At 41.7% G+C, this 24614-nt stretch overlaps 4 protein-coding genes across 25 annotated transcripts in view; 3 read left to right on the top strand and 1 right to left on the bottom strand.

Moving 5' to 3' along the window:
• Positions 1–404: 404 nt before the first annotated feature.
• Positions 405–4542, bottom strand: LOC108109158 (tubulin beta-1 chain). Its single transcript, XM_017217579.2, has 2 exons — positions 4378–4542; positions 405–1834 (listed from the first exon to the last, which is right to left on the bottom strand). Exons 1-2 carry the CDS (start codon positions 4432–4434, stop codon positions 548–550), a joined length of 1344 nt encoding a protein of 447 aa, XP_017073068.1. The 5' UTR covers positions 4435–4542; the 3' UTR covers positions 405–547.
• A 1090-nt stretch (positions 4543–5632) lies between these two features.
• LOC108109279 lies at positions 5633–8547 on the top strand. The gene is made up of 4 exons (XM_017217771.2): positions 5633–5874; positions 5929–6297; positions 6427–7081; positions 7140–8547. The coding sequence occupies exons 1-4, from the start codon at positions 5774–5776 to the stop codon at positions 8055–8057; spliced, it is 2043 nt and encodes a 680-aa protein (XP_017073260.1). The 5' UTR covers positions 5633–5773; the 3' UTR covers positions 8058–8547.
• Positions 8548–9017: 470 nt separating this feature from the next.
• The window catches only part of LOC108109029 (MAP/microtubule affinity-regulating kinase 3), a 31417-nt gene continuing 15820 nt past the window's right edge, over positions 9018–24614 (top strand). For 4 of the 21 annotated variants that reach the window (XM_041819837.1, XM_041819835.1, XM_041819838.1 and 1 more), the window contains exons 1-3: positions 20734–21345; positions 22506–24046; positions 24351–24566. In XM_041819837.1, coding sequence (XP_041675771.1) covers positions 22685–24046; positions 24351–24566 — 1578 coding nt within the window. In that variant the 5' untranslated portion in view covers positions 20734–21345; positions 22506–22684. Of the gene's footprint in view, positions 9877–12944; positions 13772–15871; positions 16275–17482; positions 19093–20732; positions 21346–21490; positions 24047–24350; positions 24567–24614 lie in introns of those variants that run through there. The other 17 variants (XM_041819842.1, XM_041819840.1, XM_041819839.1 and 14 more) reach the window with 10 other exon arrangements.
• On the top strand, positions 9884–12924 carry LOC108109031 (meiotic recombination protein W68). 2 transcript variants are annotated; one of them, XM_017217327.2, is made up of 3 exons: positions 9884–10406; positions 11352–11530; positions 11589–12924. In XM_017217327.2, coding segments are annotated over exons 1-3 (810 nt in total). In that variant the 5' UTR covers positions 9884–10404; the 3' UTR covers positions 12218–12924. The 2 variants fall into 2 exon arrangements, with proteins under 2 accessions (XP_017072816.1, XP_017072815.1); XM_017217326.2 differs by lacking the exon at positions 9884–10406 and having other exon boundaries at positions 10418–11530; positions 11589–12923.

Here is a 24614-nt window from a genome sequence, read left to right as displayed (position 1 = left end):
TTATCATATCATGTCCTCTTCAAGGGCGAATTATTTTTGTTTTTGCAACATTTGCTCAAGAGTTGAGGTAGGTAATGATCTGCTAATAAATAAAAAATCTAAAAATAAACCAATGTTGTGAATGAAATTATCAATCACAAAACATACCCACAAGACCAAAATAGACCAGCCAGCCGGTGGAAAGATTCCTATTGTGTTCAGTTGACAAGGAAATTCCCATAAAACAAACATAAATCTCCGGATTAGAGAAAAAAACGATAAACTATCATAAATAATTATTCACACAGCCTTATTTAATGTACATTGTTGTTCCAAAGAAAACAAACCTCTTGGATAACCATAAAATCTCCAAAACAAAATATTAGTAAAATTATTACTTTTTTCCCCAATGAAAACCATAAATATTTAGACTTGTGAACAAAATTGGATCCGACTTTATTGATTACGTTGTTAAGAGAACAAATCTATTACAACTGAATTCATTTGTTCTCGTTTCATTTTTTTCGCAAAACATTGATCGAGAATTCGATTGATTTTCGATTCGAATTTAGTTCTCGTCGACCTCAGCCTCCTGCTCTTCCTCGAATTCGGCGTCCTCATCGGCGGTGGCCTCCTGGTACTGCTGATACTCGGACACAAGATCGTTCATGTTGCTCTCGGCCTCAGTGAACTCCATCTCGTCCATACCCTCGCCGGTGTACCAATGCAAGAAAGCCTTGCGCCTGAACATAGCGGTGAACTGCTCGGAGATGCGCTTGAACAGCTCCTGGATGGCAGTGGAGTTACCGATGAAGGTGGCGGACATCTTGAGACCACGGGGTGGGATGTCGCACACGGCGGTCTTAACGTTGTTGGGGATCCATTCAACGAAGTACGAGCTGTTCTTGTTCTGGATGTTCAGCATCTGCTCATCGACCTCCTTCATGGACATGCGTCCACGGAAGATGGCGGCGACTGTAAGGTAACGACCGTGACGGGGATCGCAGGCGGCCATCATGTTCTTGGCATCGAACATCTGCTGGGTCAGCTCGGGCACGGTAAGGGCGCGGTACTGCTGGGAGCCTCGGGAGGTCAGAGGAGCAAAGCCGGGCATGAAGAAGTGAAGACGGGGGAAGGGCACCATGTTGACGGCCAGCTTGCGGAGATCAGCGTTAAGTTGGCCGGGGAAACGCAGGCAGGTGGTTACGCCGGACATGGTCAGCGAAACGAGATGGTTCAGGTCACCGTATGTGGGTGTCGTCAGCTTGAGGGTGCGGAAGCAGATATCGTAGAGAGCCTCGTTGTCGATGCAGTAGGTCTCGTCCGTGTTCTCCACCAGCTGGTGCACCGACAATGTGGCGTTGTAGGGCTCCACAACGGTGTCCGAAACCTTGGGCGACGGCACAACCGAGTATGTGTTCATGATCCTATCGGGGTACTCCTCGCGGATCTTGGAAATCAGCAGGGTTCCCATACCGGAGCCAGTGCCGCCGCCAAGGGAGTGTGTGAGTTGGAAGCCTTGCAGGCAGTCGCAGGATTCAGCCTCCTTGCGGACAACGTCGAGCACTGAGTCCACCAGCTCAGCGCCCTCTGTGTAATGACCCTTGGCCCAGTTGTTGCCGGCTCCCGACTGGCCGAACACAAAGTTGTCGGGCCTGAAGATCTGGCCAAAAGGTCCCGATCGCACGGAGTCCATGGTGCCGGGTTCCAGATCGACGAGGACGGCGCGGGGCACGTACTTGCCGCCGGACGCCTCATTGTAGTACACATTGATGCGCTCCAGCTGCAGGTCGCTGTCACCATGGTAGGCGCCGGTGGCATCGATGCCGTGCTCATCGGAGATGATCTCCCAGAACTGCAATTAGAAATGAGAAATAATGAATAGAGGATTAGAAAGAGGATTGACATAGAAGCTAAGCAAATGTCTGTGAAAAAATGAGTCAGCCGGAAAATCGATTTACAGGGGTGTTTTTCAAACTCTATCTTGAGAAATGACTTGCGAATGAGTCACCTCGTAAAATCAATAGTCGTAAAGTTTCCTAAAATTCAGACCATTTGGTGCATGAAACTAGTTAAATATAACAATAATTTTAACATTTATAGCTAACGAAGTTCAAATTGTCAAAGATTTTCCAGAATAATTTTAGAAATAATTACATTGGAATTTATTAAAAACTTGAAATGGTTTTAAAGGGAGAAACTTAATTCAAATTCTAAAACTAATTACCCTAAAATTTCCTTCTTTATTTGGTGAAAGTTAAGTTAAGCAGCGAAATGGGAAATTTCTTTTGAAAGCTATTTAAGATATTTGCTACTCCCGAAACAAGTCATACTTTCTTAAATAAAATGTTTGCAGGGTAGTTGAAAAACTCAGTCTATATATAACTCTTTATTGATTGGAATAAATGGGCACAAGCCTCAATTATGTACAGACATATGTCTAGGCTCGGCTGGCTATATGTACGCCATCATAAACTCTGTGTATGGGCCGAGCTCCGATTAACATAACTTATTCGCTGCCATTTTTGGTGCGTTTCCACCACCAACGATAACGTCATCTGGCGTGGGTTTTCGTTTCGGATCTCGAGGCGCAGCTGTCACTGGGTTCCGCCGAACGATCTCTCTTGAATCTTCGGGCGTGGGCCGAATTAAGCTGAGCTGAGGTGTATGACTACTATCTATCTGTCTGTCTGCTGCCCCCACGCATTGTCGGCGACCTCACAGCCAGTCTCTACTACCACCCCAAAAGCCCCCGCTACCGATGGCTTACATCACCGGTTTTGTTCGGATCTCGACCCACTCTGTAAGACAGAAAGGAAGAGGAGGAGGTGCCACTCGGAGAGAGGCGTTGGCGTTGGCCCGCGAGAGGTTAAAACTGCAGCTCTAACTACCGACCATCTGGCGCATAAATCGTCTGTTTTTCAGGGCATTACGTCACCTTAGAGCTAAAAAAGTTTTTGCGATTGTCGTTGTTTATGTCGCGTAAACAAATAAAAACAATTTACTGAAATAAGTCTGTCATTGGCATATAGGTACGGATGAAGTGCGTGGTTGACACTCGTTAAATCGAAATGGTACCGTCATACCGGATTCTATATATAAAATTCCCTTTTTAAGCCGGCAAAAGAGAAAGAGAGCCATACTTGGGCACAACAATTGTTATGTTGCAGCTGCTCGGGTTTTAAGGCGTTTCCGAGGGTTGTTTTCGGCCTATTCTCAGGATATGGCTATTGATTATTCGGGCAAGGACTAGAAAGATTCGTCATCATCGTCACCTTCATCTTGTCCCGTTACACACACGCATGTGCAGCACCGCCCTTCTCCGTTCTTAATATTAATGTAGGGGAATGAGAGAAAATGGGATAGAGACAAACAGATGGCAAATTCCTCCATATATAAGGTCATCTCTTTTGCAGATTGGTATGCTCTTAAAAATAAAGTTGCACTTGGGCAAGTATGCTTAAAAAAGAGAACCAGAATTTGCCTATACTATACGTAATCATGAATAGAAAATAGAAAATGTTTTCATTCCCGATAAGATAGAAGCCGATGAAGTAGTGCAAAAAAAGTTATTTAGAGTGTGGAATGCAAGAAAATCGATAGAACAGCTAATGCAGCCTACATACAAATATATATGTTTATATATATATATCTTCATACTTCCCATTTATGTATAAGAACAACTCTTATACACTCTTACGAACCGGTCAACTACGACCGGTTCAGCCATTTTAGGTTAAAATGACGTCATGTTTTCTCTTTAGAAGACGCATAGCGGCAAATAAAAAACCGGCCGACGCTTACACACAAACACATACACAAAAGCATTAAACTCTTGTGTCTGTATGGGTGTAGAAAACCTTTCGTGTTTTGACGAAAGAAAAGTACCCTTCACCATCTGGGCAGTGAAATGGCTTTCACAACCGGTGGAAAACTATGAAAGTCTTTTGCCCAAGAGAAAATGACTCATGCATGCAACACGCACACACAGATGCAAATTGGTGTAAGTGCAGACACACCCAACTATAATTACAAGTATGTACATATGCGAATGTCAATGGCCCTAAAACATGTTTTTATCGCAATTTCGGGCGTGACAAACTTTCGTTCTAAACTTTAGACCCGAAATGCCTAAATGAAACAACAAATAGCAAGCATCTTTTTGAAATCAGACCAGTATACATTATATACAAACACAGATGCCGGGACTCAAAAAACCGCACACTCACACATCTTTACTTGATGGTATACATAAATGCAAATGTGTGTGTGTGAAAATGCCGGCCTCAATACAAATTTTTGCCACATGGACAGCGAAGTCGTGCAAAAATGACGCCATTTTGGCAACTGTACTCTCGAATGAAAATCAAAAATGAAAATTTGAGTGGAAAAACTTACCTTGGCGCCGATTTGGTTGCCGCACTGACCAGCTTGGATGTGAACGATTTCCCTCATTTTGTATTTGTTTTAGGTTTTTGAACTTTTAACTTAAAATTATCTTTCGCTTATAGCAGTCGAACACAACACAAACTGTCCGCTTCACACACTTGGAAAAATTAGTGCAGCCGCCATCGAGTGCGCGGGCTTATATAGCGGCAGTGTGCGTTGGAGGTGGGATTAAGGTCGATGCTTATTCGATACTATCGAGATTTGGCAATATCGATTATTTTCATTGCACTGTTACGAACTGCATATAATTCCATATGAATTATTAACTTATTAAGTAGCCATTGAATTTACATTAAAAATCAACTTGAAATACGCAAGTAACCTCGAAAGGATAAAAATTTATCCAATCTTATTTGATTGTTACTTTGGAACATATGGTTGGCTTAATTCCGACATTTTTTAAAATTGGAAAACTACCAAATATAATTTTTATACCATTTTATCATTTTTTATACTATCCTCTTCCTAGGATCAATCTTTAAAATTCTTCAAGACGCCTAAATGTTTTTAATTTTAAAGTTTTACTAAGCCTTATGTATGTGTAGATATGAACATTATTTTGCTGGTAAGAGATTACCTACTGAGAAAGAAAAGCTAAATAATATAGTAAACACCATGACATCATAACATTCTGTCATAATCATCAGTTAAAAGTCGTATAAGAAAAAATTTCTTGATTCATGATATACCGCTGCAAGTGTACATATATGAATGGCAAAATATCGATACCATTCTTTTCCCATGTAGCGGATACTTAATCCAGATATGTAAGTCGCTAGGACCACAGTGAAATTAACCAGAGTTGTCAAATCTGTATTAAGCGGTTAAACATAATGTTATTTTTTTTTTAATTATTTTTAAGGGAACTATACTTCTTAGGTTTTTACTAAAATTTTTAATATTCAAGCATACAAGAATATATGTGGTGAAATAATTTTATAATTGTATTTTTGAATATAATTTTAACGTGAATTCAAAAGTCCTAAGTTTGTTCAATGGTTGTATAGTGCCGAAAACTGGACACAGAACTTAATAGTTAATTATCCGACATAACACTTAACTAACAACACTTAATATAATTTCAAAGGAATCACCACCTTTATTTTTCCTCACCGCCGTTGATAGGTGTCACAGACCACCCAATTTGGATTCTATCGCATCATCTGTGCCATCTCTAGTTTATTGCGATATTATTTGTGGTTATTTTATGCGCGCGCTAATGCCGTATCCATGCCGGCGTTAGTTAAAAAAAACTTAAAATCTGGATAGTTAAGTGACTCAATGACCAGCAAAAGAGCCAGTCAGACTATATAGATAAGCGCGCTAAACTCCCAAAACTAAAAACATGATAACCATACTAATACCGCTGGCGGCGACGGCCATACCGATTTGTGCTATTCTTTTTGTGGCGGGCACGTTTCTTTTCAAGACATTCATTAATATACGGTAAGTGGTACAACTTCATTTCGTAATCATAACTAATTCTTGGACTATCCGTAGGTCACGCTACGATGCGCGGGTGAACTGCTGGTTCTGCAATAGCAACGCGCGAGTTTCTTACATGGATCGCAATAGTTGGACCTGTCCGAAATGCGAGCAGTACAATGGTTTTACAAAGGATGGGGACTACAACAGGGACATGACGTCGCAGCGAGACTGCAGTATCGGTTCCCAGAAGAACAGCTCCAAGGGCAGCTCCAGCATTTGCGCCAACTCATATTATTCGGATCTCCTGTCCTCAAATCCTCCAGCCCAGAAAAATGGCCTTTGCGACCAGTGCAATGAGGCACAGCGCCTGAAGGTCGAAAAGCTATCGCAATTTGAACCTAAAAATGAGTCGCGCTTCGACCAAGAGCTCAAAACTTACAGGTAAGTAAACATAAATACGTTTTCACATAGGTATATAATCCTTTGATGACTTATTATGTAAACTTGACTTGATTTTTCCATAACTGAACTACTATTGTAGCACAATTAAAATTACCTTCTTTTCCGTAGAGAACGACTGGAGAAGCAGTTCCGTCTGTGCAGTAGCTGCGAACGGCATGTGAATAAAGTTCTGCACGAGAAAAAGAAAATGGTGTTGAGCTCCAAGTTCCTAAACTATATTATCAAGGGAGCATCGATGCTTAAGCAGCCGCACTTTAACCGCTTAGCCAATGCCCAGAAGCAATACAAACTGCAGCGGTACCGCGTTCTGATGACCATCCTTACTGTAATTAACATTCTGTGCCTGCTCTGCCGCCTTCCTCATGGAACAGCCAGTCAGTTTACGACCTTTCTCGGAAAATTCATTGGATTAGCCGTGTTTTATGCCTACTCGCATGTGCTAGCCCTTATCCGTGTGGTGACCTCGGGCATTGAAAATTTCCTGGAACAAAGAGAAATCACAACAAAATTTCTATTATACGGTCGAACTTTTGGCAAGCTATTGCTGTATTCGGTGGGCTTGAGCCAACAGCAAGTACAACAAGCGACCTTTGCATCTTGTTTCATTGGTGTCTATCCATATGCTATGTTGGCCTTGAGTTTTCTGCACAAGATTAACGACGGATTAAAGTTCACGCGGTTTACCATTGCTCTGCTGCTGTGGAGTGTATATGCAACGGGAATCGAAATCCTAGCCCCTCTTATCGATGGGATCTCTTTTATAGTAAGTAAATTCAACACACGTTTGAGAGAAAATCTAATAGTCTTACGAACTTTTACAGCTGTTGGGCAGTGTGTTTACCCTTGTTTTGCTAGCCACAAACCAGTCCAATCTGCTCAGACAAGCGAATCAGGATGAGTCCGCCTGCGAAAGTTTCCATCGTCTCTGTGCGGATGAATGCGATGAGGAAACGCTGAGTATGCTTAGCCAGCAGTTAAGTGGATACAGCAATACCAGCAATGGCAATATGTCGATGACTTCTGGATCAATTTGCCACTCACCAGCCCCCACAATTTCGCAGCGAACTATTCAACCACCAGCTTCTTTGCTGTCCCTAGATTCGTTGCATCTGTCGAAGCAACGCATGGAACAGCAGGCCTGGTCTTCAAACTATGGAGGAGCGTCGACCTTAATTGCTCCGCCAATACAGAACGGGATGATGTTCCAACAAAAGACAATGAGACCAATGGAGTCCCAGTGGTATCGTCATGGATCGAATAACATGACTCAAAATCAGCCTTTCACTAGATCTTCGCAAAACCTTTTGATGCCATCGCGATTGCCACACATGAGCAGAAATGTTGGTGGAGCTGATGTAAGCGCCTGGGTGGCGGCCAATCAAAATATCAACCAGGACCTAAGCACTGCCAGTCTAATGAGACATTACGAGGAGAAACAGCAGCAGCAACTTTCTCGCACCTCTTCGCAATCGTCTGGATTTGAGTCGCAACACCGACAAGAAAACCAATGGGGAACTTCACCTCCGATATTGAGGGACTACGGCTGGTCCGAGACCCTCGGAAGTCAGCGTAACCTGTCAGTTAACCCTCCCCTTGCATCGCCAACTCCTACAATTGTACAAAGTGAATTTCAATACTCCAGGACAGCTCTACCCCAACAACAGCCTACAATTCAGCCGGGCGATTTACTTAGAAAGTGGATCGAGAGTAGTTCTAAGGCCTCCCAACCGATCCACTAAATTGTGATATGTGGTCATAAATTATATAGGAAATCAGAGAGGAACAAAGTGCATAGGGAATGCCAAGATGGCAGATGAATCACAGCCAGATAGGACATATTACAATTTTGACTTAACTTTGCTATCATATAATTTATTATCTTTGACAATTAGTTTTAAGTTTACTGGTGGATTATCCTTCATTTACATATATATGGTGGCTAATTTATAATATATTTTTTCACAATGGGACGATCAGTAGTGTTTAGCTAGCCTAAGCTAGCCTAACCTCTGAAAGTAGTGAAAAAACGTAAAGCAAGGATTAAACTTCAGTAAATAGACCTTAGTTATGTATTCAAATGAGAGCTATCATTAACTGTCAGTTTTTATTGTTGCAAATGGAGTTCCTCCTTAAACATGGTGACTAATTTAATTTAGATAAATTGTTTATTATACAAATGAATATTTTTTGAAATAAAATTGGAAAAAATAATGAACTGTTTAATAAATATAATATAAAGCTTGGGTCGATATTAATCAAATCGCTATCATTATTCAAGTGTAGGCCCTGAATTTTTGTTAAAAAAACGTTTACATTTTAGATGATTATTTGTTTCTTTGGTCTACTTTTCAATAATTTAACGGTTACGCTGAATTAAGAGTGTAACATTTTTGCTTTGTTTACTCTTAAATTGATGTAATTTCTTCTATTCCACAGAATCTCTTGCCACAGTATTGCCAGACTGTGATCCGATTTCTGTCTGGTATATTACAACTTTGACTAACAATTATTCTTAAACTACATTATGATAAAGGTACTTTATATGTACAAAAATGTAAAACGACCTCGACCAATTTTATATTTTTGCCAATTACACTTATTTTTTGAGATGAAACAACAAAATTTTTTACCATTTTTAGTATTTTCTCCCGGTTACAAGGAACATTTTTAGTACATTCGGACTAACACTAGTTGGCAACACTGCTTCAATATGGCTGCCGTATCGTAATGTGAATTTTTTTGAGAGACCGAGACGTACATACTTTTGTTGCTGCCAAAGTGGATGTGGACGGAGAAAAATAGTAATATTTTACTGCGTTGAGTGAGCGGGACAATCGTCTTCCAATTGCGGTCACCGCCAACGGCTCTATCGGCTAATAATCACAATAATAATAATAATCGTATCAATATCAAGTTACCCATTACCCATCGCGGATACACATTAGTTTGCGAAGGGCAGAGCAGCGCAGAGCATATAGCGAATTTCATTTGTTGCCAACAAGACTGTCGTTGTTGTTGTTGTTATTGTGGATTTTTCAGTGAGCGGGGTATTAAGAGAAGGGGGTGAATAAGAACACAATTGCGTTCGTAATCTTGGTGAAAAATCGGTGACCGTTCTTCTTTTACAAATACAAAAAAAGAGGAAAATCATCGCGATAAGAAAATATAAGAAAGAAAAATCTGATTGAAAACCAAAGAGCTGCTGCTGTGCGAGCGAGCAAGCGAGAGCGGGTGAGCTAGAAGCGAGTGAGCAAGTGAGAAAGCTATGTATTGCATTTGCATTTCGTTGTGTGTGTCGTCGTTTTCGTTCGGTAAAAGTCGGTAAAAACCAGAGCCTTTTCAACTAAACCACTTTCGGGTAAACGGAATCGGAAAAGGAACTGGGCAGAAAATCGAAAAAAAAAAAGAAAATTAAATAATTAATATGCGTTACATCGATGGCAACAGCAGCGACCAGCAGCAGCTAGCGATTCCTCTCTGAGCGAGAGCGAATAGCTTTTTAGCCTTAGCTTTTCCTTCACACGCCTCTTTGGGCCGATCGGAAATTGTATTTGATTGGTAAGTACAAGAAGTGGCAGCACCATAACCAGCAAATCAATACTTTAAGGGGCTGCCATTCCGTTTCGTTCCGTTCGTTAGTTTTCCTAGCCCATTCGTTGGCGCTCTCTTTCTTTCTCTGCCCAAAGAGAGAGCAACCCCCCCGCCTGCCGCCCCCACACACTAAAAACACAGTGTATCTCTGTAAGCGAGTGTGTGTGCGTGCTTTGTAATAACGAGTACACTTTTCTGCACATACAAAATGAAAAAAAAGAAAGACCGAATAAAGAAATTCACATAAATTTATGGCACTCTCCATCTCCCTCGCGTTCTCTTTTCTATCTATTAGTGTGTGCGTGTTTTAATTTTTAAAAAACAGTTGTTTTCACCGAAAGGGAATTCTCATATTGGTGGTATATTTTTAGCCAGCAAGCTCCTTTCGGAAATTATTTATAACCCCCCTCGAAATGTTTCCACGCAACGATTTACGCGATAAACTTTTACAAAAGCAGATATAAGTATGTGCAAGAAGCCCACTTGGATTTTTGTATGTAAGTCAACGAATTGCTTACGTATTTATGAAATATTACTGTGCGTAGGTCGGTGGGCGTGTATGTTCAGCCCACAGTTTTCACTCATTTTCCTGTTGGGTTTCCGCTTGTGACAAAGGCATTCACAGCCAAAAAAAAAAAGCCAGGGGGCGTGGCACTCTCTGTGCAATTAATTTAGATCAATAAAGCACTTTATATTTAAAAAGTGGTTTAAAATGTTTAATATCATTGAAACTCATTCTATCAACATTGGAATTCAAAGGAAATTTTTATTTCCCAGAAGTCTGAGTGTCAAACGAATTTGACACCAGGGATACATGAAGTTGGGGAAACCCAAAAGTGCGATTTAATTCATCTCAAAAGTTAATAATGGGAGAACTTGCTATGATTCTGCTTAGAAACGATTAAAATAATGAATCATAACTTGTCTTGGACATTAGCAGAAATACTTTAAGTAAAAAGTAATGAGTTAATTAATCGACATATTTATAAAATATATTTGTAGTAATGGCAAAATAGAAGTGAAAAAATTTAAATTTTATTAAATGCAATTAAAGTAACAATGTAGAATAACTCTTAAATTGTATAAACACTAAAGTATAAGATACCATAAACAAACAATGTAATTATTTATTATTATTATATTTGATGTTTTAGATTTTCAGCCGTATACCAGTTAACTATTTCAGTTTTTAGATAATAACGAAATCTCGAACCTGTTTAGATGTAATAATTAAGTTGTTAATCTAAGTAATTACCTTAAACAATGGGTGAATTTGTGGAGACTTTGGAAAGAATCGCCCTCGAGTTGGTGGCGAACTTGGTACACGGTAATGCCACTTTGAGGGTTCCTCGGAATTCGACATCTAGAGATTATCGACGCGTCACCTATAATAACCATAGAAGTCGTCATAGTTTTTGCCTCCTGGTTTACATGCTTTCCAGGGCTCACCGATTGCAAGTGAACGGTGGAAGCTTCACCGTGCGTGGGCTATACTACAACGATCCGGTGTTGATCCGATCTCAATTCAAGATTGCCAAGGCCAGGTTGGATGTCTGTCGTATGCTTAATACATCTCCTTTTACATTAGGCATACTGGCGGCCTCTAAGGGCATAATGGCAGGTGAGTCATTCAGAAACTCCTGACTAAAGACAGTCCGCTGATATGGTTCCTCTTGCAGGCGATATACGTCTGCTAATGACGAATGGAGATGTACTGGACAGCACCATGTATGGTGGAGCCATGACGCTGCCAACCGATCCCGAGAAGATAGACCGTATAGAAACGCACGCGGATTTCGTGCTGATCGTTGAGAAGGAGTCGGTGTTCGAGGGTCTTTTGTCGAAAAAGGTTTTTGTTTCTCTTGAACAAAGCTTCATCTTGATAACTGGCAAAGGATACCCGGATTGTTGCACCCGGAGAATTGTTCATCGTCTTACCGAAGAGAACCAATTGGCGGCTTACATTCTTGTGGACGCCGATCCCTTTGGTATTGAGATAATGCTCGTATATCGTCATGGCTCGCAGGCCATGGGTTTTTCCAGCCAAGGACTAACTACACCTTCGCTGCGTTGGATTGGGCTACACCCCTCGGAGATTCCTGCACTCGGCAATGGAGCGGTTGCCCTGGGCACCGGCGACAACAAGAAAATCAATGACCTCCTCGCCCGCAACGATTTGGAGCCGGGAGTGCGACAGGAACTGCGCATGCTGCAGGACGTTCAGCTAAAGGCCGAAATCGAGAGTGTCATCGACTTCCTGACCGACGACTATATACCGAACAAAATCAATCGGAACTTGTTTTTGTAGAGCTCGTTAGTAAACCCCATGGGTCAAGCGATAAATGAATACTTTCGCATTGTTAATATGTTAATATTTAGTTTAAAAGATACTATGTAAATAGAGTAGTGATAAGATTCCTGAATATGTTAACTGATTTAGTCCACGTAATCGGTTTTCCATTAATATTTGATTTCATTAAAATATTCCGCTGATTACGCAAAATAATGAAGCAACCCGTCATGGCTAATTTAATTTCCGTTTGCCCTTGTTTTAGCCTCTGTTCTGGACAACCAAATTGATTTTTAGTTAGTATGTTGGATTTAATCTATATAAAAATTAAAATTAAATTAAGTCAAGTAAGCCTAAGTCAAAGCATCTTTATGTAGTATTTTCGTCTTTGTTTGAGAAATTGACTTAAGTATTTTCCAAAATTGGTATTTGGAAAAACTTTAAGTGAATATCGGGATAATTGACGGATAATAGCATTTTTACACTGGTTAAGTCTGAGTAATCTGCTTCTAGTGGCTCGTTTTTGATTGGACAACTTGATTTTGTGCGGACAAAGCTAGTAGAGTCAACCAGACAAAGGAGATTATTTATTGTGGCTTTAAAGTATTATGGCTGGAGGTCGGTAATCGGAGTCAGTAATTGGCTACGTTTTTGATAAAGTCGAGGGAATGACCAGCCATTTAATGAGTGCCAAAAGATACTTTGTTCAACTTGTTGCTAATTTATCTTTTATTTCATTTTGCAGATGTGAAGGACTACCACTGATGATTGATACCCACTGGGCATTTGACTAATTTTAAGCACCGAAACCTGAAAGACTCCGGAAAATACTCGAATCTCACGTGCAGAATCTCTAAGAACCCAATTGGACTGTTTGAAAATATGTCGACAGCAATGCGTACCACACTGCAGCCAGTTCCTGAAGCCCTGCCGGCGGAGAGTGTGTCCAATGGCACCTCATCCAATGTTGCAGCGCCAGCGGCGCCAGTATCGAGTGCCACAAACGCGGCGCCTCAACTGGCTTCCGTATCCAGCACAACCGCCACCTACGCCACCAACTCGATCAGCACATCCTCGCATTCGGTCAAGGATCAGCAGCAGCAGCAACAACAACAGCAGCAGCAGCAGCAGCATGATTCAGCTAATGCCAACATTGTGTCACTGCCACCAACGACAACGCCAGTCGCCAACACGACAATGATGCCCATTGTAACGTCCTCAAATACGGCCACCAGCAATAGCACTGCGGCCACGCCCACGCCAACCTCGGGGGCGGCTGCGACACCTGGTGTAGTGGGCTCAGTGACTCCAGCGCCCATTTCGGCGTCAGTGGCTAACACCAATCACTCGCACCAGCACAGCCACCAGCACCATCATCATGTGACCAACAACATGGCTACAGATGGTCCCCGTTTGTCCACCAACAATTCTGCGGCGGTGCCAAGCTCAGCGATCAACCACCACCATCACCACGCCCCTGGCAGCGGTGTTGCGCCCACCGTAAACAAGAACGTGCTAAGCACACACTCGGCTCATCCCTCCGCGATCAAGCAACGAACCTCGTCCGCCAAGGTGAGTCCATTTTAAAGTTTCATCAATCCTTGTAAGTGTCACCCGTCCCCATGTCCTTGAGTCCGTTTTGGTCCTTCGGGAGGCTTGTTCACCAGTCATGTTTGGTTGCCTATATACTCTTACCATGCGTTATGTGGCTTGGGTCATCACTTTCCGTATTAACTATTGATTAGGTTGCAAAGGGAGGAATGAAGTTTATGGATAAATTTGTCACGCTTGAAGCAGCTCGCTTCTTTGTTATAACATTTAACTTTCAATGAATACAAAAAATGTACAAGTCTTTCATTTAATTTTGGTAGCATCAGTTCGTTGCGCATACGCAGTGTTGTCTTTAACTCAAAATATTTCGTTCTTTTAAACTTCTTAACCATTATCAAATTTTATAGAAAATATTTAAATATTTCTCACTTAAAGTAACTTAAGCAGTTTGATATATAAAAGTTAATCATTCAATTTACCTCCCTTTGTGCCCAATAAATGTACGGTATCAAAAAAGCCTATAATTGTCTTGTCAGGTGGGGGATATTTAATTCAAGTGATAATCTTAATTATATTTGTATTCATTTTTATAAATTATAATATATTTAATATTTACTCGAATCGAACGAAGTAAACGTATGTGTATCTCATTGCTTTTGTGATGTTAACATTTAAAATGCACATTCAAAAGATTAAATAGGTCTATATTTTGTAACTTGCATTTTGGAAATCGTCAGGATGGTTTTCTAATACATACATGCCTTAGTTAGTTAGTTAGTTAGTTAGTTGTTTTAGTAGTATGTGTAGCTCTGATTTTAGATATCTTCCCACATGCTAATGGAAAGGCAAAATGACTTGGTACTTGCTAATTGCTAGCCACAACAGTCTAAAGTATATACAAAATTAGTGGACTTTGCTTTATTTGAAAGACGAAAAGGCTGAGTCAATAGAGCTGACTACGTCCATTCAGAAATGCAATTATAGTATTTTAAACCATTCTCGATAATCACATCCACCTCTCTTTTTCTCGTTCTCTGTCTCATTTTTTATCTTTGTTGGCTAAGCCAAATCCGTGGGATCTGTCGTTCTCTCCGCACAATCATATAACTGTTTTGATTTTAAATATTTTTCTGTCAGAGTTTGTGTGCTTGTATCCGACATACACTTGAATAGTTACCGTGGTGTAGGTAAATAAGCTCAACTACTAGTTGCTATTGTGGTGACGTTAGGTGTGGAATCGTGAGTGACTAACTTACATATAAAGATTCAACTAACAGTATTTTATATTTTTTTTGTTACCGTTTTTTGGAAGATAGTGAAATAGATAAATAGGATTTAATAATCTCCAAGATTCTGAAACTATATTTAAATATATGTACGGCTTATATAAAATATTTCTTTGATTAGCTTTTTAAAAACTTTTTTTATCTCTAGTTCTGATTATTTTAAATATTTTATTCATGAACCTTTGAAGGCCTGTCAAATAAATCAATTCTTTTAAGTTCGAGTTTTCTTTAAGAGTCATTATGAAGACTGACCCGTTTAGGTTCTTCGAGTGTTTCGGGTTAATGATTTTTGAGAAACGCTTTAAAGGTCTCTCTTTCTTGAATTCTTTATTGTAAGTTTTTCGAATTATGCTGAGTTGCGTGTTATTGTTTTTTTTTAAAGATATTTGTGTGGACTTCAAGCTCGGCTCGCAGACTGGTTCCAAAATTTATATGGAGATCCCTTTGCCAAAGCTCTTCCGAGTTCTCTCTTCTTCTCTTTAAAGTTTCTCAATGTTTGGCGAGAAATATGTATTGTTTCTACCTGTTTTTTTTTTAAGTAAGTGTGTGTGACTGGGCTTGTGTGTGTATGAATCACCTGCATTTACCTGCAGATTGCATACGATATTTATAGGGTGTGTCGTTGTTGTCTTGGAACTTGGAGTAGCTGCAATAGCAATAACAACGACCTTCCCAGACGCAGAACTTTGGCGAAAATGCCAAGCTCGCTCGCCAGCCGACAGTCGACAGCCACCAGCCACATCCACAATTACATTCCACAGCCACAATGGCAGCCAGCACAGCATATAGCGATGGTCGAAAGCTTGTTTTAGTATTAAGTTCCACTTCATTCGTGTGGTCACCGTCGCGCTGTTTTCTGTTGTCATTATCCGTCGCTCTCCGCCGATATCGTTGCTATATAGCTGGCTGTATCGTTATCGCCCCGCGATGAGTTGACTCCGGTTATTGTTTTTTTTTTGTTATTTTCAATTTTTAATTCGTCTTTTGCCATTGTGACCAGCTATTATCGCACAAGCACAAGGGCGTTACGTCAAAACAATACAACACAAAAATAAATACGCGAAAAAAATAAAAACAGCGAGGAAAACTGAAGAGATTGCAAAAAAAGGAAAGGCTAGAGCGCAGTTTATAGTTTGTAATCCTAATCCAAACCAATTCAATTCAATCCCAGGCGTTACAACATCCGCGATAAAGCTAATCTGATCAGCGGAGAGCTTAGAATGAAATCAAGGGCATGAGTACGCAGCTTAAAATAATTCAAATTGACGTAGGAAAAGTCACAGTCACAGTTACAAACGTATCACTCTCTAAATAACTAAGTACACACGCACGTGTGTTTATAAATAAATTTGGTTAACTAGTGTTTAATTTATAAATTTCCATTCTGATTGTATGTGGTGTGTGTGTCTGTGTTTGTGTGTGTTGCAGTTCCAGTGAAATATATACAGCTTTTTTTGAGCCAACCACTTCATCTCGCAGATACATTGAGAAATGAGCCAATTGCGGGTGATAAGTTAATTTAATTATAAAGTACGAGTATAACAAGAAATAAAAAAGCAAATAAGAAAAAACACAGTTGTAGTGCAAGCGAAAAGAACGAAAGCGGAATGAAAAGGAAAAAATGAACAAATTCCTACCCAAACACACGCGCAAAAGCAACAGACTCTTTGTGATAGTGTGCGTGTAAGTAACGCTTAAACGAGGTAACTAGAAGAAGAACAGCAACAACAAAATAGAGAGACAGAAAGAGAGAGAGCGAGAGGGAATCACAGAAATAGCAATAGCAATAGCAATGTGTGGGGCTTCATCGTTGTCTCTTTAACGCCGTTGGCTTATTGTTGTTGTTGCTGGTCATCTACTATCTGTGTATCTGCGTATCTGTATCGGGCGTGCCAAGGCTTACGATCCACAATCCGCACACTTTCACACACCAACACGCACATACCACCAGAAGCCCAGCTGAAACGATTGTGGAACTTATCGCGAGTGTCTTCTGTCCACAAAAACAGACAAACACACACACACACACACATAAAAAGAGAAATGTGTAAAGTGCGATAACTGATAAGAGACAAGTGTTTTTATCTAAAAAAAAAACCACCCAATTCACCCTTTATTTTACCTTCCCCCCCACCCACTCGAGACATGTAAGCAACAAGTTAACAAATATCCCCAATCTACAAGCGCAGGAAAGCAGCAAGAAAGCAAAGATAACCTCTTCGTTATGCACACAGATAAATTTATCAACCTTTTTAATCCCAATTTTAAACTATCAAAAATTATTGTAAAAAAGGCCAAACTAGATAGCAAGATAAGCTTTTTCAATAAAATTAGATAAGGAAATATGATAAATGTGTTGTGTTTCAAGAATGAGTAATTCTTAATTTTAAACTTCCCAATGCCATTTCGCAATCTACAAAATTACATTTTAAAAATCAAAGTTCTTCATGATCGTTTTTTTGCGGGTGTTTATGATTCACTCTTTCCATATAAACGTTTTTCACGGGAGTTTTTGATGATGATATTGTTTAGCTCTGTGCATCACGAACTAAAATAAGATTGTGGCCGTGACTGTGACTGTAATTGCAGTGTGATTTCGTGACTGAGAGCCTGTGACTTTTACTGCGACTGTTTCTCCAATGTTCCCTCATTGTGCTCTAATAGAATTTTAACAAGATGGACTTTTCGGAATAAAAGCAACAAAGCTGCGCCTGAATTTGTGATTGTGCCACACACAACAAAACGAACAAAATTTATTCATACTTTTATGCATACAAATACGCGGGGGCATATTCAGGGCTCTCAATGTTTACACACGAAAATCGCTGTGATAATTGCAAACGCGAAGAACGAGCGAATATGTGTCACAGTTTCGTTGCAACTGGGCCAATAATCCGTATACCGTGAACACTCGAGTAGTGCCGAGAACGAAGACAAACCACCAATAAACCAGCAACCAATCAAACAACCAATCGCCTCGCACCACCCGCTATCAAAACCACCGAAGTACCCACCATGGGCCAAACTTCCAGTCACCGGCAGACGCACCATAGCAACAATAACAACAAGGAGGAACCACAAGCGGTTCCACAGTTTGGTAATCGTCGAACCTCTACCCGCAAATCGACTTCGTCTTCGAAACATTACCCCACGTTGGTGCAGCCATTGCGTAAGGATGAGCTCTCTCTCTTACGAGATTCACTCCTGCGCAATGGTAGTATTATGCGCAAGAATCCGGAACGACGTCCGGTAACCATCAGTGAGTTAAAGGCAGTTAATCCTGGTCAGGGGTCATCGGGCACTGCCCTGCCCAGTACAGCAGAGGATGCACCAGGTGGCAGCAGTAGTAGCACTACTCAGTTGATGGCCTTTCAACTGCCAGTGGATCGTAGTGCCAAGACTGATGATCTGGCTGCCGAGTCCTCTGATGCTGCCGTAGTTGCACCCAAGGAGGGAAGAAATGAGTTCTATATTGTGGGCGATGGCTACCACCGCACAGATCACTGCTACTACCGCAGTCCCAATGGTGACTTCCATAAGTTCCCATCCGACTCATTTCACAAGATGTCCGAGGGCTGCTTTGTGCGGATGGCGGATGGAGTTTTCCGACGCTTAGAGGTGCCAACAAAAGCGCAAATATCACGAAGATCCAGCAGGGCAGAGGAAATAGGCGACGCCACTAGCCAGGGAAATGACAGTGCCGCCACGAATGTAAAGAGCCAGATAATGAGGTTTCTAAAGCGCTCAAAGAGCCACACACCCGCTACGATTGCCAAGCTGCAGCGTGAAAAGGAGGAGGCCCGTGCGGAACGGAAGCAAAGGCTCTCAAATGCTATGCGGCAGAAAACTTTGGCGGCCACGAATGCAGCCTCCGCGGCGGGAAACTCATCCTGTGCAACCAGTGGCGGAGGCGGTGGAACGATTAGTAGTCGCAACAACAAGATCGTGGTGACGATGATCGAGAACGGCGGTTTGCCCATTGTGGCCACCAGCAAGGCGGAAAGGCCAAAGGCAAAGGAACCGGCATCATCCAGTGACAAGGCTCGAACCTCGAGGGTATGTAATTATGGTTATGACGCGTGATTTATGAATAATGGGTTATAGTCATTATACAATTATGTGAAGAAATCGATAGAAAGGATTATTATCGTGGGGCCTAGGCAGGTTTTTATTGGTTCCTAGAGACTAGCTAGAAATAAATAGAACCACTTGACCTTGCTGCTGACTGTTTATTGTTTGGTCAGAGCTCTAGGGCTGTATTTGTTGTGATTTAATCCCTCTTAAGAGCCATAAAGCTGGTCGGTATCTCACACTCACCAATTCATTTACCAACATTGCAAATTTTTCGATGTTGTCGTGTTGCCATCTCTTGTCCCTAGCACTTATTTCATTCAAATCTAATCGTAATCGCTGTTTCGTTGTTGTCTGTATCTGTCACGGTTTTGGTTTTGTTCTCCACAATCGAACGATTTACGATTTCTATTATTTTGATTACGGATTTTGTTTTAATTTCAGATTTTTGTTACCCCCCTCCATCCATCCGTATAATCCCTACGGGAACTAATATATTTTCAGTTTAATAACACCACCTGTTATATAGGGGAACCAACGCAAATACGTTAATAGATTAAGGGATAGGGTTCAAGATTCACTGATTCTCGGATTCAAAACATCTAGAGTCATGAAAGCGGTTGCATTGTAGGGTGGACAAGTTCATAATAGTTGACCTCATTACATTTGCCTGCTGTCGACGAACATGCGAAACTTGGAATTCTATCTCTAATGTTTTTGTTTGGACTTAAAAGGCTTGACTGAAATCTCGTTGTCTTGGTTTAATGTTGATTAAGCTGCAAGTTATTCAATTAGCTTAATTAATACGGACACTTTTCACCGGCTCGGCTACTAGATACCTCTTAGTAGTTAATTGACCTCATCTTGACTTGGCTTCCTGAGAATTAACAGAATGAGACAGTTTCTGATATCTAGCAGCGGCATAAAAGTGGTTTTGCTTGCTTTATTATTTAGATACTCGGTCATATTATTATTATCCAATTTGGTTGGATCCTGTTGCATCACTTCAGCCACTTTCTGTTTTACAAACAAATTCCATAATCAAAACTTGATTACGTTAATTTGCAACAACTAAATTATTTGTAAAGAAAAGCAAAAAGCTTTAGCTTATCAGGTTAATATCCAACTGATTGTTATTTAATAGATTAGGGAAATAGAGGTTTGATTAAAGGAAAGAAGGAAATTTTGTGATGATGTGCTGATTGATACACATGTATATCAGAAGAGACGTGCTAATGAGTTCTTTCGATGCCGTGATTAAGTCATTAGCTAGGATCTTATTATCACACTCACCTGCCCTTGAGTAAAATAGTTAACTAAATCTTCCAATTGCTGTGCCTTGAATATTTTATATACCTTATCCTTAACTTTGATCTTAAACCAATCTTAACTAACCGGATCCTAGGACTTCGATAGTTAAGAGTGCAGTTTCTTATAAGTATAAGAGTATAGGCTTAACTTTATTTATAGCATCTCTTACCTTACATAACACATTTCTAATCTTTTTTATCTAACTGATCATAGGGGAACTTCTTTAGTGATGCCTTTGTGACGTTTATAACCGGAAACTCTTGATTTTGATAGATAAGTGAAGGTATACGATCGATTATACTATATATGGTGTGAATCAGGGAAGAAGCTCTTTGCGTAACTTGGGGAGAACTTGTATATTGCGCACATGCGCAGAACACTAATCTCTGGGGGCAAACACAGTTAACAGTTTCTTTCCCAGCGTTACGCTCAGGTGATATCAGTGAAACCCGCACACACACACACCCTTGCTCACCTTTTGAGCTCCAAACGGGGCTTCTCTTTGTGGGAGAACAAGTACACAGATACTCTCTTCGCCATTGTAGTGGTGCTCCACCAGTGGAGAGAGCTACCCACTGATGATCGCCAGTTCAAGAGTGTGTGCCTTTGTATTGTGTTGGTGTATTAAGGCCGACGTCTCTGCCGCAGTCAACGTCGCTGCTCAGACCGATTCCGTGCTTTGGAATACTCCGCGCTCTCGCTCTCCGGCACTCCAGTTCCAGTTGCTGAGTGGCCAAGTGGCTCTTTGGCTGCTGAGCTCTGTTGCTGTTTCGGTTTCTGTTGCTTTTGCTGTGCTGCGTTTTTTCGGTGTCTTCTGTGTTTTTTTTTTAATTGTAGTTGTAGTCAGACATCGTCGTTTACGTCAGAGTTACAGAAGAGGAGGAGGAGTCAAGCAACAAAAGCTATAATTTAATATTGCTCATACTGGTATACCCTGCCCCCACGTAAAACGAGTGCAAAAAATTGCGAAAGCCGCGTGCCTCTCCGATAAGATAAGCGTGTACGGCTAAAGAACTCCTCCGGCCAACGAAATGAACCTTTATTAATCGGGATTTGCGCGAAATGTGATTTTTTTACAGCCCAAGTGAAAAAACTAAATATAAGAAAATACCCACACACTCTCAAGCAGCCACAGTATATAGCCTAACTGTGTTTTTCAACAGTGAAAAAAGTCGGCTCAATTGTCTAAAAGTAGTTCATTTGCCTTAGTGTATTGGTGCGCGCGCGTTTGCCTGTGTGTGTGTGTGTGTGAGTGTGTGCATTGGAGCTTTTCGCTTTGCTCACTGAACCAGCGACAAAAAAGAAAGAAAAAAATGAAATAAAACCAGCCAACAACTAACGACTCGTACGGACGAATTGTTCAGATACTTGTAGATCTCCACATCGTAACTATTTAGGCAGTAATTAAAGCCACAAAGGAAAATAGCGAAAAAGCAAATGAATCATAAAACAGAAAAGAGAGCGTGAGAGGGGCGGGGGAGGGCAGGAAAAGCGTGACACACACACGAGAGAGCATCTCAGCTGAGCTTGTGCAACAGCAGTAGAAGTAGAAGAGAGAGCGAGCGTGAGAGAAAAAAACACACGCATAAGAGCTCACCTCCACCACAGGTGTGTGTGCAAATGTGTAGGTGCCAGTTTTCTCTCTCGCGCACTCTCTTTTTCGTTATGTAGGTGTGTGAGTGTAGGTATATTGGCCTCCCTCTCGCTCCCGCGCTTTGTCGTGTGTTTATTTCAGTGTCACCGGGGAGACAGATTAGCTCTTGTCCGCCTGTGTCGTAAATATCACACACACACTCTCCCCGTCCGCCCATATGTACATATATATAAATGGAAGTTGCTGCCTGCTGCTGGCTGTGTGTTTAATTCATTTTCGAGGTTTTAATGCGCAACAACTGCGACTTGTTGTGTGTTGGTTAGGCGACAAAAAAAAAAACAAACAATAGCAACGTTGAGAATTTAGAAAGCCCAATGTAAACACGCACACAGATACACAGCTCCTTATAGGTGTGAGCTGCATTGTGCTTCCGATTTTCTGTGTTAAAGCGAAACTTCAAGCTCAATCTTAATAATTTTCTCTAAACTCACAGTGTAAGAACAATAATCACGCCAAGCGCCAGTTAAAACAAGAAAGAATAGAAATAAAAAAGAAAAAGTTGAGATCTCTCCGAGCAACAAGTACTTGTGCACCAATACACGCAAGGTAGTGCCACGACAAAAAGAGAAAAAAATACAGAGTAACCGAAACCATAAGCAAAACGGAGGAGTAATGGAGGCCACCACTACGACTACACCTGACTTAAATCGCAGCGATGCCACCAGGAAGAGTGTGCGGTTGTATGCCGCCCGTAAGGGGGCGGCACCTGCACCGCCCAAGCTTAGTGTGGCGCCCTCCAACAACCAGAACAGCAGCAGCAACATCAACAACAACAATAATACCGGAGAAAACTTGCCGGAAACGGAACTGCAGCCATCACATCTTGCCACTAAAGATCTCGAAGGAGCCATCGAAGATGACAGCATTGTAGAGCTGCGCCGACGTGATGGTCAGGCCACCCCATTGCCCAGGATAGCCGTATCCGCCCTGCCCACTCTGCAGCCATATCCTAAGCCCAAGGAACGCCAGAAACCTGTGCCACGCAACCTCCTTTCCACCGAAGACGATGCTGGTGTCTCTTTTGCCCTAGGCTCCATTGAAAAGCACATTCACAATGTGGAGGAGAGCTTTAAGCAGCAGCAGAACCAACAGCAATCCCAATCCTCGATGGACGTAATGAAAATGGAGATCAAGCGTAAGCAGAGCAAGCGATACGGTGAAACGGAAAACCTTCTGCGGCCGGGCATTAGTGATATGTCCTCGGAGAATGATTTCCAGTATTTGGGAGGAAGGCGGGCTGGCGAACTAGATGACAGCAACGAGCTGATGCTATCGGAATTCCAGCGTGGCAGCGATGGCCGTAACTCGATCGGAGCCTATTCTAAGAACTCGCCTGCTGCCGCAAACGGAGCAAATGCTGTGAAGGCCAAACTGGCACGTACTGCCTCGGATTCAAAGAATAATGACACTTTGCTGGCCATGAGAGCTACTCTGAAGCAGAAGCAGCATTTACAGGACGAGAAACAGCCGGCTGTATGGCGACCGGCTGGGACTGCCCCCACTCCTGCGGCCAGGAGCATCACCTCCACTTCGTCAACCTCAACCTCAACCTCTGCCAGTCGAGGTGGGAGCAGCAGCAGCGTTGTAGACGGTGTGTCTACATCAAAGCTAACGGCAACCACCATTTCGGCGTCGAAGCGGCGTGAAGAGAATTTGCGACAATTTGAAGCTCTATTGGCACAGAAGTCCTCACACCGTCATGCTACCTCTTCTGGAGCATCTGGTGCCTCAGGAACAGGAAGTAGTGCGGCCAGCTCGAAGAGACGTTCAGAGCGGCCAATAGTGGCTCCAATTCCGCCGTACAATTCTAGTCGGGCAGAGCCGCGGATTTCTGGCGCGACCAGAGCCAGCGTGAGTCCAAGGTCCACTTCTGGACATGGCTCTGAAGCAGGGTCGGCTCACACATCTGTCACTAGCCACGTTCCTAGCGTGGTACCAAGCCGAAGCCATGTGTACAGCAACAATGTTGCACAGGTAAACCCTAACTATGAAGGAATATTATCAACAATCCATTTAATATTCTACTCCATATCATTTCCATCCAACTCAGAGTAGCTTTTCCCCTTTCCAAGGGAAGAATTCCATACAAGTGTGGTTCAAAATCAGTTAAAATGAACTTTAGCAATATTAAGTTAATGGGTCAAGAAAACCTTTTTGATATTTACTAGATTTTTAAGGGGGGTTTTACGGAAAAACTAAGATTATTGACCCTATAACCCCATCCCTAAAATAATCTTTAAAAATAACTTTACTTATACATTTATACCCTATTTTACAGGGTTCGCCTAACATGCAGATGCGGAGTAGTGCTCCAATGCGATGGCGTGCTACGGAGGAGCACATCGGCAAATATAAACTCATAAAGACGATCGGCAAGGGCAACTTCGCCAAGGTGAAACTAGCGAAACATCTGCCCACTGGCAAGGAGGTGGCCATCAAGATAATTGACAAGACCCAACTCAATCCTGGGTCACTACAGAAACTCTTCCGAGAGGTTTGTTTAGCATATAGTTAGTATCCGTGCTTAGAGACTAATGCTCTT

The sequence above is a fragment of the Drosophila eugracilis genome, unplaced genomic scaffold (genome assembly GCF_018153835.1).
Source record: "Drosophila eugracilis isolate 14026-0451.02 unplaced genomic scaffold, ASM1815383v1 contig_1765, whole genome shotgun sequence".
Lineage (NCBI taxonomy): Eukaryota > Metazoa > Arthropoda > Insecta > Diptera > Drosophilidae > Drosophila > Drosophila eugracilis.
Note: the sequence above shows the minus strand (reverse complement) of the source record. Positions and strands in the feature narration are given on the sequence as shown.

What these genes read in the sequence shown, in the direction of transcription:
- LOC108109158 (XM_017217579.2), bottom strand. Translation starts at nt 4,434, where the DNA reads ATGAGGGAAATCGTTCACATCCAAGCTGGTCAGTGCGGCAACCAAATC. An exon ending in GCAACCAAATCGGCGCCAAG is followed by an intron (nt 1,835 to 4,377) that starts GTAAGTTTTTCC and finishes TTCTAATTGCAG; the next exon opens with TTCTGGGAGATCATCTCCGA.
- LOC108109279 (XM_017217771.2), top strand. Translation starts at nt 5,774, where the DNA reads ATGATAACCATACTAATACCGCTGGCGGCGACGGCCATACCGATTTGT. An exon ending in CAAGAGCTCAAAACTTACAG is followed by an intron (nt 6,298 to 6,426) that starts GTAAGTAAACAT and finishes TCTTTTCCGTAG; the next exon opens with AGAACGACTGGAGAAGCAGT. An exon ending in TCGATGGGATCTCTTTTATA is followed by an intron (nt 7,082 to 7,139) that starts GTAAGTAAATTC and finishes GAACTTTTACAG; the next exon opens with CTGTTGGGCAGTGTGTTTAC.
- LOC108109031 (XM_017217326.2), top strand. Translation starts at nt 11,173, where the DNA reads ATGGGTGAATTTGTGGAGACTTTGGAAAGAATCGCCCTCGAGTTGGTG. An exon ending in CTCTAAGGGCATAATGGCAG is followed by an intron (nt 11,531 to 11,588) that starts GTGAGTCATTCA and finishes TTCCTCTTGCAG; the next exon opens with GCGATATACGTCTGCTAATG.